The following is a 23,055-nucleotide window of genomic DNA, read 5'->3' as shown; positions in this document are numbered from 1 at the left end:
ATATCAAGTAGTTTCATCATCAAAATACGAGATTCAACAGTCCGAACTCTGACAAGCATGGTGCAGACCATTATCTCCCAACGAACCCCTCCGCGTGCGGCGAGGCCCTCGCAGCAACAGGAGACTCTCGCCCGGACCCACGCACCACCCCCAGAACTTCCGGGCTCGCCTCGAAACCCCACAACCCGACCGGGGAGCAGGGAAGCTGAGGACACGGTGAGCCACCCCGAGCCCGAGGCCCCGACTGCTGACTCGACGAACGCCCTACGGGCCCAACTGCGCCTCGTCAGTCAAAGGCTGGACGAGGTACAACAGGAGGTTCGTAAGTCAAAAGGAGAACCCGGGACGGACGGACACCAAGGATCTCCGTTCACCCCCGAGATACAGGATCAGGCGATCCCGCCGCACTTCTGCCTCCCTGCCCTGGACGCGTATGACGGCGCAACCGACCCCGCGGACCATGTGGCCGCTTTTCGGGCCCAGATGGCGCTGTTCGGGACTTCAGACGCCCTGATGTGCCGGGCGTTCCCGACGACCTTGCGAGGACCAGCCCGCGCATGGTATAGCGGCCTGAAGCCAGGGACCATCGCCTCCTTCGACCAGCTCGCCAAGGATTTTGAGCTTAACTTCCTAGCATACTCCCGACCGAAGCCATCTATGGCGTTGCTCTTGGGGCTCAACCAGAAGGAGGACGAGCCCCTTTCTCACTTTGTGAACCGGTTTACGACGCAAATCCGTGGACTATCGGATGCTCACCCCTCTCTCTTGATGCAGGCCTTCATGACCGGCCTACGGCCCTCCAGGTTCTTCTGGTCGCTCGTGGAAAGGCCCCCCGTCGCGGTCCCTGAGATGCTCCAACGGGCCAGCCAGTTCATCGCCGCAGAAACCTGGATGGTGGGAAAGCGAGAAGAGCACAGAAAGGTCAAGTCGGAGCCGCCCCGACACCAGCAACCCACCACCTCCCGGCGAAAGTTGGACAGGCCTGACCCAAGGCCTCCTCTTCCCGCCTTGAACTCCTCCCGGACGGAGATATTCCTACACGAAAGGGGGAAGGGGCTGCTCAGGGACCCCCACCCGATGAAGAACCCGCGGGAGCTCGCAGACCGCTCAAAGTACTGCCGATTTCATCGACAGCACGGGCACGACACGGAGCAGTGTTACGAGCTAAAAAGACAAATCGAGGAGCTCATCCTCAAAGGCCATCTCGGCCAGTACCTCCGGTCGAGCAAAGAGCAGTCTCCTCGTCCGGAGGGCCCTGTTGAGCGACACATCGATGTCATAGCCGGGGGCCCCGCATCCGGAGGAAGTTCTATGTCGGGCAGGAAGGCCTATGCCCGGACCGCCCCCGACGAAGCCTCGGGGCGTGAGCCTTGTTGGGAAATTATTGGGGACGACATCACATGCGCAGCGGAAGAACAAGAAAACAAAAATCCCCGATTCCCAAAAAGATGTTCGTCGTCGTGCGAAGATTGGTGCGCAAAAATCCACAAAACACAAAACTGCGTATAGAGATTGTGTTACATAGGGAGATCGTATATCCCTGTTTCCTTGCAGATCCTTAGGAGAGGGTGAAGGAGGTCAAGCGTCCTCCTCTCTAGCGGTGATCCACACAGCAGGGTTGTGACGACCCTCCTCAAAACTCCAGGCCTACTCTGAGGTGGAGAGGGAGAGGAGAATAGGAAGGGCAAGTAAAGACTCTAGCCTATGAGGCTGTGAATCCCTCCTATTTATAGAGATCCCGTGTCAAACCCTAATGGGTCCTTCCCTAGTGGGTATTGGATCTGCATCCAATAAGACAAGGGCTCCATCGGATATCTCATATCCGAACCTCTACTCATCGCAATGCCTACCATATGTGTGTGACCCTCTAGGCCCAATATCGAGCTGGCCGTGAGTCATACCTGTCAGAACTCCTTCTGACTGAGTGAATTATTATCTCTGTAATAATTCACTTGACTCATCGACTACGGACGTACTAGGCCACTACGCTGTAGTCCCCAGACGATACAGGGGAATCCAATCCATTGGACCTGTCTATCCTCAGTTACCATATACCTATAGTCCCTCATCCATCTAATATCCCAGAGACCGTATATCGAGCATGGTGCTGTCAGACCCATACGGTTTCTACTCGAGTCTCTCTCTAATCGGATTCTCCCGGAGAACTCTTTCTCTCTCAACCCGAATGACCCTGGCCAGGGATTTATCTGAGCAAGAACACATGGGATATTCCTCTCATGATGCCGAGAGTGGATGATCCTCTGTCGACACTCAATAGCCCTCGTAAGGTCGACTACCACTCTCAATGACCAGCTGTACTAGATCTGGGAACAGCCAAACCTATAAGTCTGGTATCAAAGAGTGGAGCACTCATATAGGACATCCTTGGTGTCTCAAGTCTAAGGACCAGATACACCACTAGAACTACGGAATCGCTGTCTGACAATAAGGCATCATCAACCATCCAGCATTCCGTAAGCGGATCAATCAGTGAACTCATTCTCCAATGAGCACCTGTACTGTATCCCTAGTGTCCCTATACGAGCAGCTATGAGACTAGCTGCATCCATCATATGGACGGGTATACAGCACACCAGTCTATCCGGTTATCATGATGTCCCTCTCGAGTAACCTATGACCGGGATTATTTAGGATATGTGTTTAAAGGTGAATCGATCTCATTATCGTGATCTCATCACGATCCGATTCCCATTGCACAAATCCAATGATATCACAATATATATGCATTTATGCAATAGTTATAAAGTGATATACGCCAAAATATAATAAGCAAAAAGATTCTGTATCAAGTCACACGTGCCATCACTCACGTGATTGGCTTGCTGGGCACCTATGACTAGCAATCTCCCACTTGACCTAAAGCCAATCACCTATGTGTCTGATCCCCATCAGACCCCTGTGACGCTCAAAGACAATCTGAGACAACGGCTTTGTCAGTGGATCTGCAATGTTATCTTCGGATGGAACTCTTTCCACTGCTACATCTCCTCGGGTTACGATCTCTCTTATAAGCTAGAACCTCCTCAGAACATTTCTGATGAGATCCGGGTTCCCTTATTTGAGTAATCGTCCCATAGTTGTCGCAATATAAGGAAGTCGAGTTCTCGCTATTCGTAACGACTCCCAAATCTGTGATGAACATCTTCACCCAGACTCCCTCTTTTGTTGCATCCGATGCAGCAATGTACTCCGCCTCTGTTGTCGAGTCAGCAGTGGTATCTTGCTTGGAACTCTTCCAGCACACTGCTCCTCCATTCAAGGTGTACACATACCCTGAATTCGACTTGCTATCATCGACATCAAACTGAAAACTTGAGTCAGTGAAGCCTTCAACCTTAAGGCTATTACCTCCATATACTAGTAAAAGATCCTTAGTCCTTCTCAAGTACTTAAGGATACACTTTACTGCTTTCCAGTGCTCCAAGCCTGGATCCGCCTGATACCTGCTCGTGACACTCAGAGCATGCGCTATATCAGGCCTAGTACATAGCATGGCATACATGATAGACCCTATTGCTGAGGCAAAAGGTATCATATTCATGTTTGCCCTTTGGAAATTTCCATGCCAAACCTTTTGACAATGGTTTCTATGTACCTGGACTGGGACAAGCCAAGCATCCTCTTGGATCTATCTCTATAGATTCTAATCCCCAAGATATATGATGCTTCCCCTAAGTCCTTCAAGGAGAAGTCTCTAGATAACCAAGCATTTACTGTGGATAGCATTCCTATGTCATTCCCAATGATGAGGATGTCATCCACATATAACACCAAAAAAGTGATAGCGCTCCCACTTACCTTTCTGTATACACAAGGCTCATCTTCGTTCTTAACGAAGTCATAAGATCTGATTGCCTCATCAAATCTTATGTTCCAACTTCGGGAAGCTTGCTTTAGTCCATAAATGGATCTAAGCAACCTACACACCTTATCTGGGCAGTTCTTGGACACGTATCCCTCAGGTTGCATCATATACACCTCCTCCTCGAGGTTCCCGTTGAGGAATGCGGTTTTCACATCCATCTGCCAGATCTCATAATCATAGTGTGCTGCAATAGCCAATAGAATTCTGATGGATTTTAGCATTGCTACGGGTGAGAAGGTTTCGTCGTAGTCAACACCTTGCCTTTTGACGATACCCTTTAGCCACTAGCCTTTCTTTATAGGTCTCTACCTTTCCATCTACTCCGATCTTTTTCTTAAAGATCCATTTGCAACCGATGGGTACAATACCTTCGGGCGCATCAACTAGGTTCCAAACCTTATTGGAGTACATAGAATCCATCTCAGAATTCATGGCTTCTTGCCACTTCCCGGAGTCTATACTCATAATAGCCTCCTCATAGGTCTGAGGATCAATATCCTCTACATCCTCTGCTCTAATATGTCCCACATATCTCTCAGGAGGATGGGATACTCTATCAGACCTGCGTAAAGTTGAAACTTGTGTATTAGGTACCTGAACAGACTCGGGCTGTAGAGTGGTGCTTGAGCTTGGTTCTCTAACTTCGCTCAACTCTATCATTCTCCCATTGTCTCCGCCAAGAATGTGTTCCTTCTTAAGGAACACTGCTCTCTTAGCTACAAAGACCTTTTGGTCCTCGAGATGATAGAAGTAATACCCACAAGTTTCCTTGGGGTATCCCACAAATATGCATCGCTCTGTCCTTGATTCTAACTTATCGGGGTTGTGTCTTTTAACGTGGGCAGGGCAGCCCCAAATCTTAACAACCTTATGATCAGGCTTCTTCCCTTTCCATATCTCATATGGTGTAGACACTACCGACTTAGTTAGAACTCTGTTCAGAAGGTAAGATGCGGTTTCTAGGGCATATCCCCAGAATAAGATGGGTAGGTCAGCGAAACTCATCATGGACCGTACCATATCTAATAGCGTACGATTTTTCCTTTCAGAGACACCATTGAGCTGAGGTGTATAAGGAGGTGTCCATTGGGATAATATCCCATGGTCCTTGAGGAACTGAGTAAACTCTGTACTTAAGTATTCACCTCCTCGATCTGATCGAAGAGTTTTGATATTCTTTCCAGTCTGGTTCTCCACCTCATTCTTATACTCTCTGAATTTCTCAAAAGCCTCGGACTTGTACTTTATTAAGTACACATATCCATACCTTGAGAAATCATCAGTAAATGTAATGAAGTAGGAGTAACCTCCAATGGAATGAGTTGACATGGGTCCACATACATCACTATGTATGAGTTCCAACAACTCATTGGCTCTCTCTCCAGTTCTACTAAATGGAGATTTGGTCAGTTTTCCACGAATGCAAGGCTCACAAGTTGCATAAGACACATAGTCGAATGTGTTAGGATCGAGAGCACTAAGAGGGGGGGGGGGGGGGGGGGGGGTGAATTAGTGCAGCGGAAATCTTTTAGCAATTTAAAAATGAAAGCTGCGTTCGTCCGATAGAAACGATTTCGATGTAAAAGCCGATTCTAAGATTACTTAAGATTAAGCGCAGTTTACGTCTAAGCGCAGTTTATGTCTAAACTCAGTTTGCGTCTAAATACAGTTTGCGTCTAAACGCAGTTTTGCGTCTAAACACAGTTTTACGTCTAAACGCAGTTTTGCGTCTAAACTCAGTTTACGTCTTAAACGCAGTTTTATGTCTAAACGCAGTTTGCGTCTAAAAGTAGTTTGTCTAAAACACAGTTTTATGTCTAAACACAGTTTGCGCAGTTTGCGTATAAACACAGTTTTGCGTCTAAACTCAGTTTACGTCTAAACGCAGTTTTACGTCTAAACGCAGTTTGCGTCTAAACGCAGTTTTACGTCTAAACGTAGTTTTACGTTTAAAAGAGGTTTACGTCTAAAACACAGTTTTATGTTTAAACACAGTTTGAGCAGTTTACGTTTAAACGCAGTTTTACGTCTAAACGCAGTTTGCGTCTAAACACAGTTTTACGTCTAAACGCAGTTTTACGTCTAAACGTAGTTTTACGTCTAAACGTAGTTTTACGTCTAAACGTAGTTTGCGTCTAAAACAGTTTCAAAGGGATCTAAACTCAGAAGCTAGTTCATAAAAGCGCAGAAGACAGTTTTGCAGAATCAAAACACAAACGTAAGCTGATCGTACGAAAAACACAGATTTACGTCCGAATGCAGATTCGAAAAGATCAGCACTTAGAACTTGTTCGTAAAGGCGCAGAGAGCAATAGTTATGTAGGAGGTTTGCAGCAATGATAAGGAACTCAAAAATAAACGCAAACCAGAGATTTAGAGTGGTTCGGTCAGTCTTGACCTACTCCACTTTTGGCTTCCTCTACCGACGAGGTCACCGACGTCAACTAGCTGCCTTCCTTCAATGGGCGAAGGCCAACTGCCCTTTTACAGTTTCACTCCTTTTGACGGGCTCAGGAGACAACCCTTACAGATCCTTTCTCTCCTCTCTTTACAACTCAAGACTTGAAGAATAGAAAGAGGAGAACTTTTGGACTTTACACAAGTTTGAGCTCTTAGAATCACATAAAAGATCAAGAATTCGTAGTGGATCTGTATACTTTCTGTGCTGAATGGGTGGGGTATTTATAGGCCCCAACCCAGTTCAAACTTGGAGCTCAAAACGATCAAATCCCGGAATTCCGGGATCAGGCGGTTGCACCTCTTGACTGGAGAGGTTGCACCGCCTGGCAGAGCTAGAAGTCTGAGCTCAGGCGGTTGCACCCCTTGACTGGAGAGGTTGCACCGCCTGGCAGAGCTCGAAGACTGAGCTCAGGCGGTTGCACCTTCTCTGTCAGGGGTGGTTGCACCTCTCTGCCAGAGCTCGAAGACCGAGCTCAGGCGGTGCATCTCCTGACCAGAGAGGTTTCACCTCTCTTCCAGAGGTGGTTGCACCTCTCTGCCAGAGGTGGTTGCACCTCTCTGCCAGAGCTCGAAGACCGAGCTCAGGCGGTGCATCTCCTGACCAGAGAGGTTGCATCTCTCTGCCAGAGCTCGAAGATCGAGCTCGGTGGTTGCATCACCTGGCAGAGCTCGAAACTTGAGCTCTGGCGGTGCTACCTCTTGACAGAGGAGGTTGCACCGCCCAGTCTCGCTTGGAGACTGAGCCCTGGGCGGTTGCACCTCTTGGCTGGGGCGGTTGCACCTCTTTCACTATTTCAGCTCACTTGGTTTGGCTCCAAACTTGGCCCAAACCAATCCGAACTTGAGCCTAATTGGCCCCTACTTGGGTCATAGGATTAACACCTAATCCTAACCCTAATTAACGTGCTAACTATGATTTTAAAGACATTTTCTAAGCTATTACAAAGTCCGCAAGTCAAGACTTCTTCTGGCGAGCTTCCGGCAAACTTCCGACGGTCTTCCGATGAACTCTCGGAAACCATTCTGCGGACTCCCGGCAAGCTCCTAGACTTCACGATTTGTTCTTAGCGAGTTCCAACGAGCTTCTTCGGCAAGCTCTGATCTTTCTCGGCGAGCTCCGCGAACTTCCAACGAACCTTCTGGCGAGCTTCCGAAAAACCCTTCGGCAAGCTCCCAACTCATCCTCGGCTAGTTCCGGTAGCATTCCCGACGAACCTTCGGACTTCCGTCGAACTCTCGAACTCGCAACAAATCCTTCGTGCTTGACTCCGACACTTTGTTTCGCTTTATGTCTTCATCGTTATCATAGTTAATCCTGCACAACAAAACAAAAACTTCGATCGAGACAATTAATCCTAAGCAATTAACCAAGTTGTCCGACATGTCATTGGTCCCTCGACGCTTCGTCCGATTCTTCGGCGCATCGTCCTCTCCTGCAGCCTATTGCCCAATCGGCCAGTTGATTCCGCAACTCCGATATCCTTGGCACAATACCCGCTCTTCTTGGCCTGATGCCCGATTCCATGGCCCGAAGCCTTCTGTCGATACGTCGACCGATCCACCGGCCCGACGTCCAATCTTCTGACATGTTCCTTCGGCACAACATGATTTTCCTGCTTTAATTGTCTCATCCTGATCGAAGCATCCTGCGTCACTCAAACCGCAGATTAAATCATAAACATATATCAAGTAGTTTCATCATCAAAATACGAGATTCAACAATCTCCCCCTTTTTGATGATGACAACCACTTGATGACGGAGTTAAACTTAACTCCCGGAGTTTAAACAAACTCCCCCTATCAATATGCCATATTGATAGAACCTTGAATTCAAACTGAATTCAAGTCATTGCAATATTCATCATGAATACTTGCAACACGTCAACATGAACATATGCATAAACTTATGCATCACATGTCATGTCTTCAACATACTTCTCCCCCTTTGTCATCAACAAAAAGGAGAAGTACCACAATCAAGTGTGTGTGGTATTGGTTCAACTCATTGCATGAAAATCATAATATCAAGTTTTATCATCATGCAAGTTTGCTAATATCAAATATCAACATGAAAAATTGCGATGTAAGCTTTTGATATCATAACGCAAACATTTCAAGTGTTTATCAATTGTAGCATTTCATCACATGGTAAGATATCAACGCGTAAAATTACGATACAAGTTCTTGATATCTTAACGCATGATGCAAACATGGCAAAATGCAAGTTTGGCAATCATAGCATCAATTCATATATCTCTTAATGATGCAAGCATTGCAAATATGGCAATCATATCAATTCATATGTCTCTTGATGATGCAAGCATAGCATCAGTGTTCATAGCATTAATTCATATATTTCTTAATGATGCAAGCATTGCAAATATGGCAATCATATCAATTCATGTCTTTTGATGATGCAAGCATAGCATCAGTGTTCATAGCATCAATTCATATATTTCTCCCCCTTTGTCATCAACAAAACGGAGAATGATATAAGCAAATTTTAAGCATAAGTGCTTGTTGTTATGTATGTGAAATAAATCCTTGCAAGTAAAAACACTTTCATCCATATTCATTAAATCCATTTCTCAAAAAATATTTTTCACATGATATGTGTATGAGAGATGTATTTGCTAGTTGATTACATATGTCAAAATTCAATGATATGAACTAAACTTGATATGACATATGCTTGTTGTTATGTATGTGAAATAAATCCTTGCAAGTAAAAACACTTTCATCCATATTTATCAAATCCATTTCTCAAAAAATATTTTTCACATGATATGTGTATGAGAGATGTATTTGCTAGTTGATTACATATGTCAAAATTCAATGATATGAACTAAACTTGATATGACATATGCTTGTTAAGAAGAGAGTGAACTTGATATGTTAGATTCAAGAGAATCCGAAAATGAAATTTGACTCTTTCTTCCATTCGGACAAGGTTTTGCTATAGATATTCAATTACAATAATAAAGATAAGACATTGCTCATCATCATGGTAGTATGATAGCAAGTTTACCATATACAAGCTAGCAAAAAATTTCTACATTTTAAGGCCCGCAAGCTAGCAATTTTGAGATGTTCAAGAAAGCAACTCTTTCTTCTTGAAATATAAGTTTTGCTAGATGTGCAAGTTAACTTTTTGCTTCTTGAGATAGGCAAGATAGCATTCCTTGGTGATGTTCAATATAGCTAAGTTCTACATCATGCAAGCTAGTGAATTTTATAACATTTTAGAACATGCATAATCACCAAAGCATCATAATTAGAGGGCACAAGTATTGCATGTATAATTGCATATCATAAATGTTTCATATCTTGATGGTATCAATTTTGTCAAATTATATCCTACCATGCATGATCAAAACTTCTCCCCATTTTATCATTGAAAACAAGAAGGAAGTAGGGGGAAGAGCATAAAAGTGTTAAATATTTCAAGGCATTTATATCATAGATCAAGTCATGATTCGTGATTCATCATAAAGCAAGTTAGTTTTCAATCATCACATAAGGCATTTAAGGAATTTTTGAAACATAGGAGAATGATTAATTTAAGCATACAATGTTTCAATCCAATCCAAGTCATGAATATCAATGCTTTCATATTGTGAGTATCAATTCATGAATACCACAAGATATTATTTGTGACTTCAATTTTGCAAGATCAAGATTATGATTTAAATAAAACTTATTCAAATCAATTCATAATCAAGTCATTAAAATTAATTTCGAGATTCACAAAATATCATGAAATCAAAAGACAAGTTGCATTTCATTTGAAGAACTCCTTTTTGATAAATGTAGGGAGCATAATAAACGATCTTGATTTATAAAGAGCTTCATGTTATAATTATCAAGATCATGATTTTAATAATTATTCTCTTTAGCAAAGAATCACAAAAGCACTTTATTTTTGCATAAGAATTCTCATTGTATTATGATTTATAAATTCTTTTTCTGCACATGAATCATAGGAGATATGTATGTGAAACAAATCTTTGCAAGCAAAGACACTATCATTCATATTTCAAGATGGAATTTATAAGCAGGAATCATTTCATCAAATCCATTTTAGAAAAATATTTTTCATAAGTGTATGAGAAAATCCGATTGTTAGGATACCAATTGTTAAGTGAATCCGAAAATGAAATTAGTACTTTCATGCATTCGGATAAGATTTTGCTATAGATTTTCAAGTTCAATTATGAAGATAAAACATGCTCATGATCATAAAAATTTATGTATCCAAAACATATAATTTCCAACATGTTATAGTGTAAAATCATCATGGCAATTAAGTGATTTGAACATTGAATCAAGAATGTCCGAAAAATAATCTTAACACGTTCATGCATTCGAGCACATTTTTGCCATAGTTTTTCAAATATACTCATGAGAATAACACATGCTTATCATCGGCTTAAAACCTCATGCATAAAATTGTTAATCAAAATATTTAATTTCATCATTATGCATTTCTTCAAATCAAACATGATCTTTAATTAAAGTCGAGAAATAACAATGGAAATCAACGTAATACACATTTTTACTTCTTAACCATGATTTCATATTTTCAATCAAGATCATTTTATTTATTTATTATAGAATATGCAATATTATCATTTTCGAAATTACTAGCATGATCATGTAATTTTCAAGAAAATTAATTCTAAACTAAAAAGAAAATACATCATGAAAGCGTCAAGTAATTTCAAAATAAATCAAAGGCATTCTAATTACCTCAACGTCGTAGGCTGTTAAGGCGTAGTTTGCCACCTCGCTTTTGTTGATTTTTTCTTCGTCTTCGGAGGAGCTCGATTCATCCCAATTTTTGTTCTTCTTCTTGCGTTTAAAGCAAGTAGTTCCATTCTTTTTGCTTTTTAATTTTCGTTTCATTTGTAGTTTAAGTTCACCATCACTTGAGCTTATGCTCGAGTGGTCTTCAAATGTTCTATGTCCCAAATCCTTCCTGTTCTTTGGAAGGTTGTTTTGTTCATCATTGTCCTCATCACTTGAGTCATCGCTCAAGTGGCATTCATTTGTCCGGAGTTCCAAATCCTTCCTGTTCTTTGGAAGGTGATTGTGTTCAACATGTTCATCATGTTCATTGTGCACCATTTCGTATGTCATCAACGAACCAATTAGTTCTTCAAGTGGTAAGTTGTTTAGGTTTTTAGCTTCTTGTATTGCAGTTACTTTTGAATTCCACTTCTTAGAAAGAGAACGCAAAATCTTGTTTACGAGTTCAAAATCCGAAAAACATTTTCCAAGAGCTCTTAAACTATTGACGACATCCGTGAAACGGGTGTACATGTCGCCTATAGTCTCGCTTGGTTGCATTCGAAAAAGCTCAAAATCATGCAATAAAAAGTGAACTTTCGAGTCTTTGACTCTACTAGTTCCCTCGTGCGTGATTTCAAGTGTTCGCCAAATGTCAAAAGCCGTTTCGCACGTAGAAATCCGATTGAACTCATTTTTGTCCAAAGCGCAAAATAAGGCATTCATAGCCTTTGCGTTTAAAGAAAAATACTTCTTCTCCAAATCCGACCATTCGTTCGTCGGTTTAGAGGGAAGTTGAAAACCGTTTTCAATGATATTCCATAAATCCAAGTTCGTAGAAATCAAGAAAACTCTCATTCGAGTTTTCCAATAAGTGTAGTCCAATCCGTTAAACAACGGTGGACGAAAGACCGAAAAGCTCTCTTGAAAGCCATGAAGAGCCATTTCTCTCGGGTGTAAATCCGAAATGAGAAAAACCCTGCTCTGATACCAATTGTTAGGATCGAGAGCACTAAGAGGGGGGGGGGTGAATTAGTGCAGCGGAAATCTTTTAGCAATTTAAAATCTTTTAGCAATTTAGCAATTTTACGTCTAAACGCAGTTTTACGTCTAAACGTAGTTTTACGTCTAAACATAGTTTTACGTCTAAACGTAGTTTGCGTCTAAAACAGTTTCAAAGGGATCTAAACTCAGAAGCTAGTTCATAAAAGCGCAGAAGACAGTTTTGCAGAATCAAAACACAAACGTAAGCTGATCGTACGAAAAACACAGATTTACGTCCGAATGCAGATTCGAAAAGATCAGCACTTAGAACTTGTTCGTAAAGGCGCAGAGAGCAGTAGTTATGTAGGAGGTTTGCAGCAATGATAAGGAACTCAAAAATAAACGCAAACCAGAGATTTAGAGTGGTTCGGTCAGTCTTGACCTACTCCACTTTTGGCTTCCTCTACCGACGAGGTCACCGACGTCAACTAGCTGCCTTCCTTCAATGGGCGAAGGCCAACTGCCCTTTTACAGTTTCACTCCTTTTGATGGGCTCAGGAGACAACCCTTACAGATCCTTTCTCTCCTCTCTTTACAACTCAAGACTTGAAGAACAGAAAGAGGAGAACTTTTGGACTTTACACAAGTTTGAGCTCTTAGAATCACAGAAAAGATCAAGAATTCGTAGTGGATCTGTATACTTTCTGTGCTGAATGGGTGGGGTATTTATAGGCCCCAACCCAGTTCAAACTTGGAGCTCAAAACGATCAAATCCCGGAATTCCGGGATCAGGCGGTTGCACCTCTTGACTGGAGAGGTTGCACCGCCTGGCAGAGCTAGAAGTCTGAGCTCAGGCGGTTGCACCCCTTGACTGGAGAGGTTGCACCGCCTGGCAGAGCTCGAAGACTGAGCTCAGGCGGTTGCACCTTCTCTGTCAGGGGTGGTTGCACCTCTCTGCCAGAGCTCGAAGACCGAGCTCAGGCGGTGCATCTCCTGACCAGAGAGGTTTCACCTCTCTTCCAGAGGTGGTTGCACCTCTCTGCCAGAGGTGGTTGCACCTCTCTGCCAGAGGTGGTTGCACCTCTCTGCCAGAGCTCGAAGACCGAGCTCAGGCGGTGCATCTCCTGACCAGAGAGGTTGCATCTCTCTGCCAGAGCTCGAAGATCGAGCTCGGTGGTTGCATCGCCTGGCAGAGCTCGAAACTTGAGCTCTGGCGGTGCTACCTCTTGACAGAGGAGGTTGCACCGCCCAGTCTCGCTTGGAGACTGAGCCCTGGGCGGTTGCACCTCTTGGCTGGGGCGGTTGCACCTCTTTCACTATTTCAGCTCACTTGGTTTGGCTCCAAACTTGGCCCAAACCAATCCGAACTTGAGCCTAATTGGCCCCTACTTGGGTCATAGGATTAACACCTAATCCTAACCCTAATTAACGTGCTAACTATGATTTTAAAGACATTTTCTAAGCTATTACAAAGTCCGCAAGTCAAGACTTCTTCTGGCGAGCTTCCGGCAAACTTCCGACGGTCTTCCGATGAACTCTCGGAAACCATTCTGCGGACTCCCGGCAAGCTCCTAGACTTCACGATTTGTTCTTAGCGAGTTCCAACGAGCTTCTTCGGCAAGCTCTGATCTTTCTCGGCGAGCTTCGCGAACTTCCAACGAACCTTCTGGCGAGCTTCCGAAAAACCCTTCGGCAAGCTCCCAACTCATCCTCGGCTAGTTCCGGTAGCATTCCCGACGAACCTTCGGACTTCCGTCGAACTCTCGAACTCGCAACAAATCCTTCGTGCTTGACTCCGACACTTTGTTTCGCTTTATGTCTTCATCGTTATCATAGTTAATCCTGCACAACAAAACAAAAACTTCGATCGAGACAATTAATCCTAAGCAATTAACCAAGTTGTCCGACATGTCATTGGTCCCTCGACGCTTCGTCCGATTCTTCGGCGCATCGTCCTCTCCTGCAGCCTATTGCCCAATCGGCCAGTTGATTCCGCAACTCCGATATCCTTGGCACAATACCCGCTCTTCTTGGCCTGATGCCCGATTCCATGGCCCGAAGCCTTCTGTCGATACGTCGACCGATCCACCGGCCCGACGTCCAATCTTCTGACATGTTCCTTCGGCACAACATGATTTTCCTGCTTTAATTGTCTCATCCTGATCGAAGCATCCTGCGTCACTCAAACCGCAGATTAAATCATAAACATATATCAAGTAGTTTCATCATCAAAATACGAGATTCAACAGAATGGATCTAGATATCCATCATTTAGCAACTTTTGAATCATTTTTTCATGGATGTGACCTAGCCTACAATGCCACAGGTATGCACTGTTCAACTCATCTCGTTTCCTTTTGGACACATTTACATTCATGATATGTGGAGTGGTGTCTAACATAAATAAACCATTATGCAATGTTCCTTTCGTGATGATCTTATCATCTAATAATATCGAACAACCATTATTCTCAAAAATAAATTTATATCCACTAACTGTTAAACATGAAATGGAGATAATGTTTTTGATAATAGAAGGAACAAAATAACATGCATCTAATGCAATAAAAGCTCCACTAGGCAGATGTAGGGCGACCTCGCCAACAGCTAATACAGCAACTTTTGCTCCATTACCCATCTTGAGGTCCATCTCGCCTCTCTCTAGTCTCCTAGGCCTTGCCAGAACCTGCAACGAATTGCATATATGATAAGCACTACCGGTATCCAATACCCATGTGTTATCATAAGAGTCTGACAAATGGAGACTGATCATGAATGTACCTGAAGCTTTATCAAGCTTTTGTTTCGCCCTTTCTGCAAGGTACTCTTTGCAGTTTCTCTTCCAGTGCCCATCTTTACCACTGTAGAATCACTGGCCTTTGTCCTTTGTTGGGTCTTTCTTAGCAACCTTTGCTTTACCTGGTTTGCCCTTGCCCTTTCTCTTCTTAAGGGACCTTTCTGCTTTCCTTTTCTTTTTGGTCTCACCAGTGTAGAGAACTGGCTTCTCTTTCTTAATAGTACTCTCTGCCTCCCTCAACATATTGAGGAGCTCTGGGAGAGTCACCTCAAGCTTGTTCATATTAAAATTCATTATGAACTGTGAAAAGGAATCTGGTAGGGACTGAAGCACAATGTTCACACACAAGTTATCCTCTAGGACCATTCCTAGACCTGTGAGTTTCTCTATCCACTCAATCATCTTTAGGACATGGTTCTGAACCGATGTCCCCTCAGTCATCCTAGCGCGGAAGAGGCTCTTGGATATCTCATATCGCTGAGTCCTTCCCTGTTCCTCAAATAATTTGCGGACATGTAGGAGAATGGATCTGGCATCCATCTTTTCATGTTGTCTCTGTAACTCTGGAGTCATAGAGCCCAACATATAGCACTGAGCAAGAGTGGAGTCATCAATGTACTTCACGTAGCGAGCGATCTCATCCTCGCTTGCCCCTTCTTCGGGCGTAGGCATCACTGTATCAAGGACGTACACGATTTTCTCCGCTGTGAGAACAATTCTCAAGTTATGGAGCCAATCCGTATAATTTGGACCAGTGAGGCGGTTGACATCAAGTATGCCACGTAAGGGATTTGAAAGCGACATTTTCTGAAAATAAAGATGTAGCAAAAATGAATAACATGCAGATTTTGCAAGAAATAAACTATCAAGATATGGACTTCTATCTTAATATGCTCCCACTATTTTACTAACGAGTCACGCGACACCCTAAGCACGTGAAACGGAAGTCTCCGGCATACTTCTAATGAGGATCAGGATCCAATCAGCGTCTTAGTGTAACCTCGAGGGACTCGACCAATCACACTAAGCCTAAAAGGTAGGCAACTCTTGCCGATCACAACTCCTTGTGATTCCCGTCCTGTTCGGCCTCCGAATCACCATGGCCTCGAGGGACTCGACCAACCATGATGCTCGGTTAAGTCAACACCTTCGTTACAAGATGAGTCTGATTTGATGATATACCCTCGAGGGACTCGACCAAGCATACCATGCCCTCAGGTCACCGGTGACATCTCTATGTTGTAAGCAAGATAGCGAATCGCGATATAGGTGAGTCTCGAGAGACTCGACCAACTAAACCTACACCGGGAATCGGTTCTGTTACGGTGAGTAACTTTTTAAGCCGTGGCCTCGGGGCCGACGCGGCTCGGTTCTGGGGCTCGGAATGTCGGGGATCTCGGGCTTAGCTCCCTCGGGGTCTCCCGGTCGGGATCGGTCGTTCGGGGCGGTAGATCGGGTCGGCAGCTCCGTAGCAGCGCCAGGAAGAGGTCACTTCGTCTTCGTTCCTGCACACAGGTCGGGTCGGAAGCTCGGCCCGACCCCTCCGACGAACAAGTTAGAGGAAGATGTGGAGGGGGTTTTGGAGGACGAAATGCCTCCATACAAGTGTGGTTTGTGAGTCTGTCCTCCTCCTCTCCTAATGGATGAGAGGGTATTTATAGGGGAGTATTCTGCAGGATGCACCTCGGTCAGCATGTTCGGCCTGCCTTTTGCAGGATGTACCTCGATCAGCGTGTTGGACCTCGGTCAGCGTGTTCGGCCTGGCTTTTGCAGGATGTACCTCGGTCAGCGTGTTGGACCTGGCTTTTGCAGGATATTAGTGTGCCTCGGTCAGCGTTTTGATCAATTCCGAGGTGCATGATGTCATTTGGAGCAGCTGAGACTGTTTGCCATTTTTTCCCTTAACATATTCCCCCTCGGAAAGAAGCTATGCGTCGGTCATTGTAACGGGAGTCCGAGGCATAGCTTCAGCTTTAGGCGGGTTGGCCGCGTGGGCGCAGTCCCGGGGAGCTGGAGGTCGAGGAGCACGACGCAGGTGGGTGAACCGCGCGGGTGTGTCCTGAGAGCTGGAGGTCGAGGAGCACGACGCAGGCGGGTGAACCGCGTGGGTGTGTCCTGAGAGCTGGAGGTCGAGGAACACGACGCATGCGGGAAAACCGCGCAGGTGTGTCTTGGGTGGCGTAAAGCCGTCGAGCCGAGGAGTGGCCGGGTGTGTCTTGGGTGGCGTAAAGCCAAAGAGCCGAGGAGCGGCGAGGTGTGTCTTGGGTGGCGTAAAGCCGAAGGGCCGAGGAACGGCCGAGCATGTCTTGGGTGGCGTAAAGCCGAAGGGCCGAGGAACGGCCGAGCACGTCTTGGGTGGCGTAAAGCCGAAGAGCCGAGGAGTGGTGAGGTGTGTCTTGGGTGGCGTAAAGCCGAAGAGCCGAAGAGCGGCCGAGCATGTCTTGGGTGGCGTAAAGCCGAAGAGCCGAGGAGCAGCCAGGTATGTCTTGGGTGGCGTAAAGCCGAAGGGCCGAGGAACGGCCGAGCATGTCTTGGGTGGCGTAAAGCCGAAGGGCCGAGGAGCGGCGAGGTATGTCTTGGGTGGCGTAAAGCCGAAGAGCACGACGCAGGCAGGCAGGCCGCGCAGGCATGGTCTCGGGTGGCGTAAAGCCGAAGAGCCGAGGAGCATGACGCAGGCAGGCAGGCCGCGCAGGCGTGGTCTCGGGTGGCGTAAAGCCGAGGAGCACGACGCAGGCGGGCAGGCCGCGCAGGCGTGGTCTCGGGTGGCGTAAAGCCGAAGAGCCGAGGAGCACGACGCGGGCAGGCAGGCCGCGCAGGTGTGGTCTCGGGTGGCGTAAAGCCGAGGAGCACGACGCAGGCGGGCAGGCCGCGCAGGCGTGGTCTCGGGAGGCGTAAAGCCGAAGAGCCGAGGAGCACGACGCATGCGGGCAGACCGCGCAGGCGTGGTTGCGAGGGCCATGCGGCCGAGTGACACGGCGCCGGACGAGGTGATAGGCTCGGCCGAGAGACAACTTAAGCGGGGAGGTCGCGCTGAGGTGAACTCGACGGCGAAGGGCCGAGAAGCTCGGCGCAGGTAGGCTGCAGCCGAGTGACACCGCTCAGAGGGGCAGGCCGCTCTGAGGGGAGCTCGGGAGAGTGTGGCCGAGGGGTTCGACGCAGAAGGGCCGACCGTGCAAGCGTGTCTCTGGAACATGGGGCCAAGGAACACGACGCAGGCGGGCAGGCCGCGCAGGTCTGTCTCGGGAACATGGGGCCAAGGAACACGACGCAGGCGGGCTAGGGCCGCGCAGGTGTGGTCTCGGGTGGCGTAAAGCCGAAGAGTCGAGGAGCACGACGCAGGCGGGCAGGCCGCGCAGGCGTGTTCGCGAGGGCCATGCGGCCGAGTAGCACTACGTGCGTCGGGCTAATCGCGCAGGCGTGGTCACGAGGGCCATGCAGCCGAGTAGCATGACGCAAGCCGTGGAGGTAGGCTGGGGTCGAGCGACAACTCAGTCGGGCAAGCCGTGCTGAGGTGGACTTGATAGTGCATGGCCGAGGGGCTCGGCGCAGGAGTGTCGACCGCGCAAGCGTGTCTCGGGAACATGGGGCCAGGGAGCACGACGCAGGCGGGCAGACCGCGCAGGTCTGTCTCGGGAACATGGGGCCAAGGAACACGGCGCAGGCGGGCTGGAGCCGCGCAGGTGTGGTCTCGGGTGGCGTAAAGCCAAAGAGCCGAGGAGCACGACGCAAGCGGGCAGACCGCGCAGGCGTGGTCGCGAGGGCCATGCGGCCGAGTAGCACGACGTGCGTCGAGCTGATCGCGCAGGTGTGGTCGCGAGGGCCATGCGGACGAGTGACACGGTGCAGGGGGACAGACCACGCAAGTGCGTCTCGGGCATTATGCAACCGATGAGGTCGGCTCCGGCCGATGAGGTCTCGGACAGGCCGTGGCCGAGGAAGTCTCGGGCCGAGAGATTACTCAGGCGGGCAAGCCGCGCATGGGGCCGAGGTAGCAGGTTGCGCCGTCAGCCGAGGAGCTGGCGCGGGCTGGCCGCGCATGGGGCAGAGGCAGTAAGCTGCGCTGTCAGGCGAGCAGCTGAGGCGTGCTGTCGCGCATGGGGCCCAAGGGTCAAGGCAGCGGGCTGCACCGTCAGCCGAGCAGCTGACGCGGGCTGGCCACGCATGAGGCCGAGGAGCCGAGGCAGCGCATGAGGTCGGCTCGGGTAGAGGAGGTCTTGGACAGGCTGTGGCCGAGGGAGTCTCGGGCCGAGAGGTTACTCAGGCGGGCAAAATGCGCAAGGGGCCGAGGGGCCGAGGCAGCGCATGAGGTCGGCTCGGGTAGAGGAGGTCTCGGACAGGCTTTGGCCGAGGGAGTCTCGGGCCGAGAGGTTACTCAGGCGGGCAAGCTGCGCAAGGGGCCGAGGAGCCGAGGCAGCGTGCAGCGTGTTTGCTGCGCATGGTGCCGAGGGGCCGAGGCAGCGTGTTGCTGCGCACGGGGCCGAGGGGCCGAGGCAGCGGGCTGCTTGCTGCGCATGAGGCCGAGGAGCCGAGGCAGCGCATGAGGTCGGCTCGGGTAGAGGAGGTCTCGGACAGGCTGTGGCCGAGGAAGTCTCGGGCCGAGAGGTTACTCAGGCGGGCAAGCTGGGGCCGAGGAGCAGAGGCGCGCGGGTTGGTCACGCGCGTGGGGCCGACGCGGGCGGGTTGGTCGCGCGCGTGGGGCCGAGGGGTCGAGGAACCGAGGCGCGCGGGGTGCCGACGCGGGCGGGCTGTTCGCGCGCGGGGTGCCGACCCGGGCGGGCTATTCGCGCGCGGGGTGCCGACCCGGGCGGGATGGCCGCGCGTGTGTCAGCCGAGGAGCTCTCGGGCATACCGCGCAAGTGCGCCTCGGGCATTATGCGACCGAGGTGGCAGGCCGCTCTGAGGTGAACTCGACAGCGTATGGCCGAGAAGCTCGGCGCAGGCGGGCGGACCGTGCTTGGGGCCGAAGGCCGAGGCAGCGTGCAGCGTGTTGGCTGCGCATGTGGCCGAGGGGCCAAGGCAGCGGGCTGCTTGCTGCGCTTGGGGCCGAGGGGCCGAGGAAGCGTGTTGCTGCGCACGGGGCCGAGGCGCCGAGGCAGCAGGCTGCTAGCGCGGGCTGGCCGCGCATGGGACCGAGGCAGCAGGTTGCGCCGTCAGCCGAGGAGCTGAGGCAGCGTGTTGCCGCGCACGGAGCAGAGGGGCCGAGGCAGCGTATTGGCTGCGCACGGGGCCGAAGGGCCGAGCGGCGCCGAGAGGCCGAGGTAGCGTGGGGCCGAGGCAGCAAGCTGCGCTGGCTGGTCGCGCGCGGGGCGCGGAAGCGGGCGGGCTGTTCGCGCGCGGGGTGCCGACGCGGGCGGGCTGGTCGCGCGCGTGGGGCCGACGCGGGCGGTTCGGCCGTGCGCGTGGGACCGAGGGGTCCAGGCTCGAGGGGCCGAGGCAGCAAGCTGCGCTGGCTGGTCGCGCGCGGGGCGCCGACGTGGGCGGGTTGTTCGCGCGCGGGGTGTCGACGCGGGCGGGCTGGTCGCGCGCGTGGGGCCGACGCGGGCGGTTCGGCCGCGCGCGTGGGACCGAGGGGTCCAGGCGCGAGGGGCCGAGGCAGCAAGCTGCGCTGGCTGGTCGCGCGCGGGGCGCCGACGCGGGCGGGCTGTTCGCGCGCGGGGTGCCGACTTGGGCGGGCTGGCCGCGCGCGTGGGGCCGAGGCAGCTCGGCGCAGGCAGAGACCAGCCCTCGCTGCTTCTGGTGCAGGTCGGTTGCAGCGGAGCAACCAAAGAGAAAGCTAACGTACCGTCATTCCGGGCCCTCCTTCTAGCGCCAAAATGTTACGGTGAGTAACTTTTTAAGCCGTGGCCTCGGGGCCGACGCGGCTCGGTTCTGGGGCTCGGAATGTCGGGGATCTCGGGCTTAGCTCCCTCGGGGTCTCCCGGTCGGGATCGGTCGTTCGGGCGGTAGATCGGGTCGGCAGCTCCGCAGCAGCGCCAGGAAGAGGTCACTTCGTCTTCGTTCCTGCACACAGGTCGGGTCGGAAGCTCGGCCCGACCCCTCCGACGAACAAGTTAGAGGAAGATGTGGAGGGGGTTTTGGAGGACGAAATGCCTCCATACAAGTGTGGTTTGTGAGTGTGTCCTCCTCCTCTCCTAATGGATGAGAGGGTATTTATAGGGGAGTATTCTGCAGGATGCACCTCGGTCAGCGTGTTCGGCCTGCCTTTTGCAGGATGTACCTCGATCAGCGTGTTGGACCTCGGTCAGCGTGTTCGGCCTGGCTTTTACAGGATGTACCTCGGTCAGCGTGTTGGACCTGGCTTTTGCAGGATATTAGTGTGCCTCGGTCAGCGTTTTGATCAATTCCGAGGTGCATGATGTCATTTGGAGCAGCTGAGACTGTTTGTCATTTTTTCCCTTAACAGGTTCCTACTCATAACGATGGAAGGCCACGTGGGTCAATCTAATTGCCTCACGTTTATCGACTTAATATTATCGAGCGATGTTTCTATAATTTGGTCTCCTAATATGACATGTCACACATATACATATTTAATATATATCTACATCGCATGCAAATATATATACATATCTAGTATGTGTATAAGCAATCACACCAGATGATCATGGACCACAACCTAATATGATTAGGCCCGAGCCAGTAGGCCTAATCACTCACATCAAGATCTATGTGTGCAATGGTGCATCTCCATGCCCTGTGATCGTCCATCTCGTCCTCGTCGGTTCCGTCGACATCTTGATGCATCTCCATGCATCACGATCGTCCGTCTCGTGGGTCCCGCTATCGCATCCACGCTCCCGCTGCGCCTCCTCATGTGATTACAACTTAATCATAGGCACACAGGCCCGACAATAAACGAGAAATATAATGGAGGTTCGCAGACCTCAATAATAATAATCACAAGTACACACATCATACATCACATATATAAATAATCATCATCATGTAAGACTACTAGATAATAATAAAAATAATAATCAACTAAACCTTTTAATTAATTAATATTTTTCTGAAATCAGGGACATGTAGGGAATTTCTCAATTCCTAAGGGTATTTTCATAATTTGGAAAAGACAGAAACTGGAATTTCTCAAATTCCGAGGGGCAAAACTATCTTTTGCCCAGAAAACCCTAATACCCTTTACCCCTTTCGCTGCTGCCGCCGCCGCCACCCTGCCGGCGGCAGCCTGTGCGGCGGGGCGAGGGCACTGCCCTCGCCTGCAGGCGGCACGCCCACTGGCGGCGATGCCGCTGCCTCCGCAGGCGGTGCTGTACCGCCGGGCGGCCGCCCCTGTGGGGGGGTTTCGCCCGCGGGAGCAGCGGCGGCGCCTCTGCCCGTGGGCTGCCAGCCCCGCCAGCAGCAAGCCTGCTGCAAGCAGACCGCCGTCCGGCTGCTGCAGGCACAGCGCTTGCGCATGCGTCGGCGCTGTGCTGCCTGGCTGCGGCTGCGGCTACCGCTGCAGGTGGCTGCAGGCATGCAGATCGAGGGCAGCAACTGTTGCTGCCCTTCCTCGCTTTTGCGTCAACGATTTTGACGTCAATATTCTTCCTAAACACAACACACGCAGTTCAAAGCCAATCATTCGCACGAACAACCTGGCTCTGATACCACTGTTGGGAAATTATTGGGGGCGACATCACATGCGCAGCGGAAGAACAAGAAAACAAAAATCCCCGATTCCCAAAAAGATGTTCGTCGTCGTGCGAAGATTGGTGCGCAAAAATCCACAAAACACAAAACTGCGTATAGAGATTGTGTTACCTAGGGAGATCGTATATCCCTGTTTCCTTGCAGATCCTTAGGAGAGGGTGAAGGAGGTCAAGCGTTCCTCCTCTCTAGCGACGACCCTCCTCAAAACTCCAGGCCTACTCTGAGGTGGAGAGGGAGAGGAGCGACGACCCTCCTCAAAACTCCAGGCCTATTCTGAGGTGGAGAGGGAGAGGAGAATAGAAAGGGCAAGCAAAGACTCTAGCCTATGAGGCTGTGAATCCCTCCTATTTATAGAGATCCCGTGTCAAACCCTAATGGGTCCTTCCCTAGTGGGTATTGGATCTGCATCCAATAAGACAAGGGCTCCGTCGGATATCTCATATCCGAACCTCATATCCGAACCTCTACTCATCGCAATGCCTACCATATG

The 23,055-nt window shown here is 49.3% G+C and overlaps 1 protein-coding gene across 1 annotated transcript; it reads left to right on the top strand.

Moving 5' to 3' along the window:
• The first annotated feature begins 57 nt into the window (after positions 1-57).
• On the top strand, positions 58-21,271 carry LOC135666219 (uncharacterized). Its single transcript, XM_065177788.1, has 2 exons — positions 58-1,363; positions 21,087-21,271. Exons 1-2 carry the CDS (start codon positions 58-60, stop codon positions 21,269-21,271), a joined length of 1,491 nt encoding a protein of 496 aa, XP_065033860.1.
• Positions 21,272-23,055: the final 1,784 nt, after the last annotated feature.

Source organism: Musa acuminata, unplaced genomic scaffold, assembly GCF_036884655.1.
Source record: "Musa acuminata AAA Group cultivar baxijiao unplaced genomic scaffold, Cavendish_Baxijiao_AAA HiC_scaffold_1077, whole genome shotgun sequence".
NCBI lineage: Eukaryota > Viridiplantae > Streptophyta > Magnoliopsida > Zingiberales > Musaceae > Musa > Musa acuminata.
The sequence above is the reverse complement of the archived record's forward strand: the minus strand, read 5'-3'. Positions and strand labels throughout refer to the sequence as shown.

Excerpts from the sequence above, each read along its gene's own strand:
- LOC135666219 (XM_065177788.1), top strand. The coding sequence starts at position 58 with ATGGTGCAGACCATTATCTCCCAACGAACCCCTCCGCGTGCGGCGAGG. Across the intron at positions 1,364-21,086 it reads CCCCGACGAAGCCTCGGGGC|GATGCACCTCGGTCAGCGTG; the intron begins GTGAGCCTTGTT and ends AGTATTCTGCAG.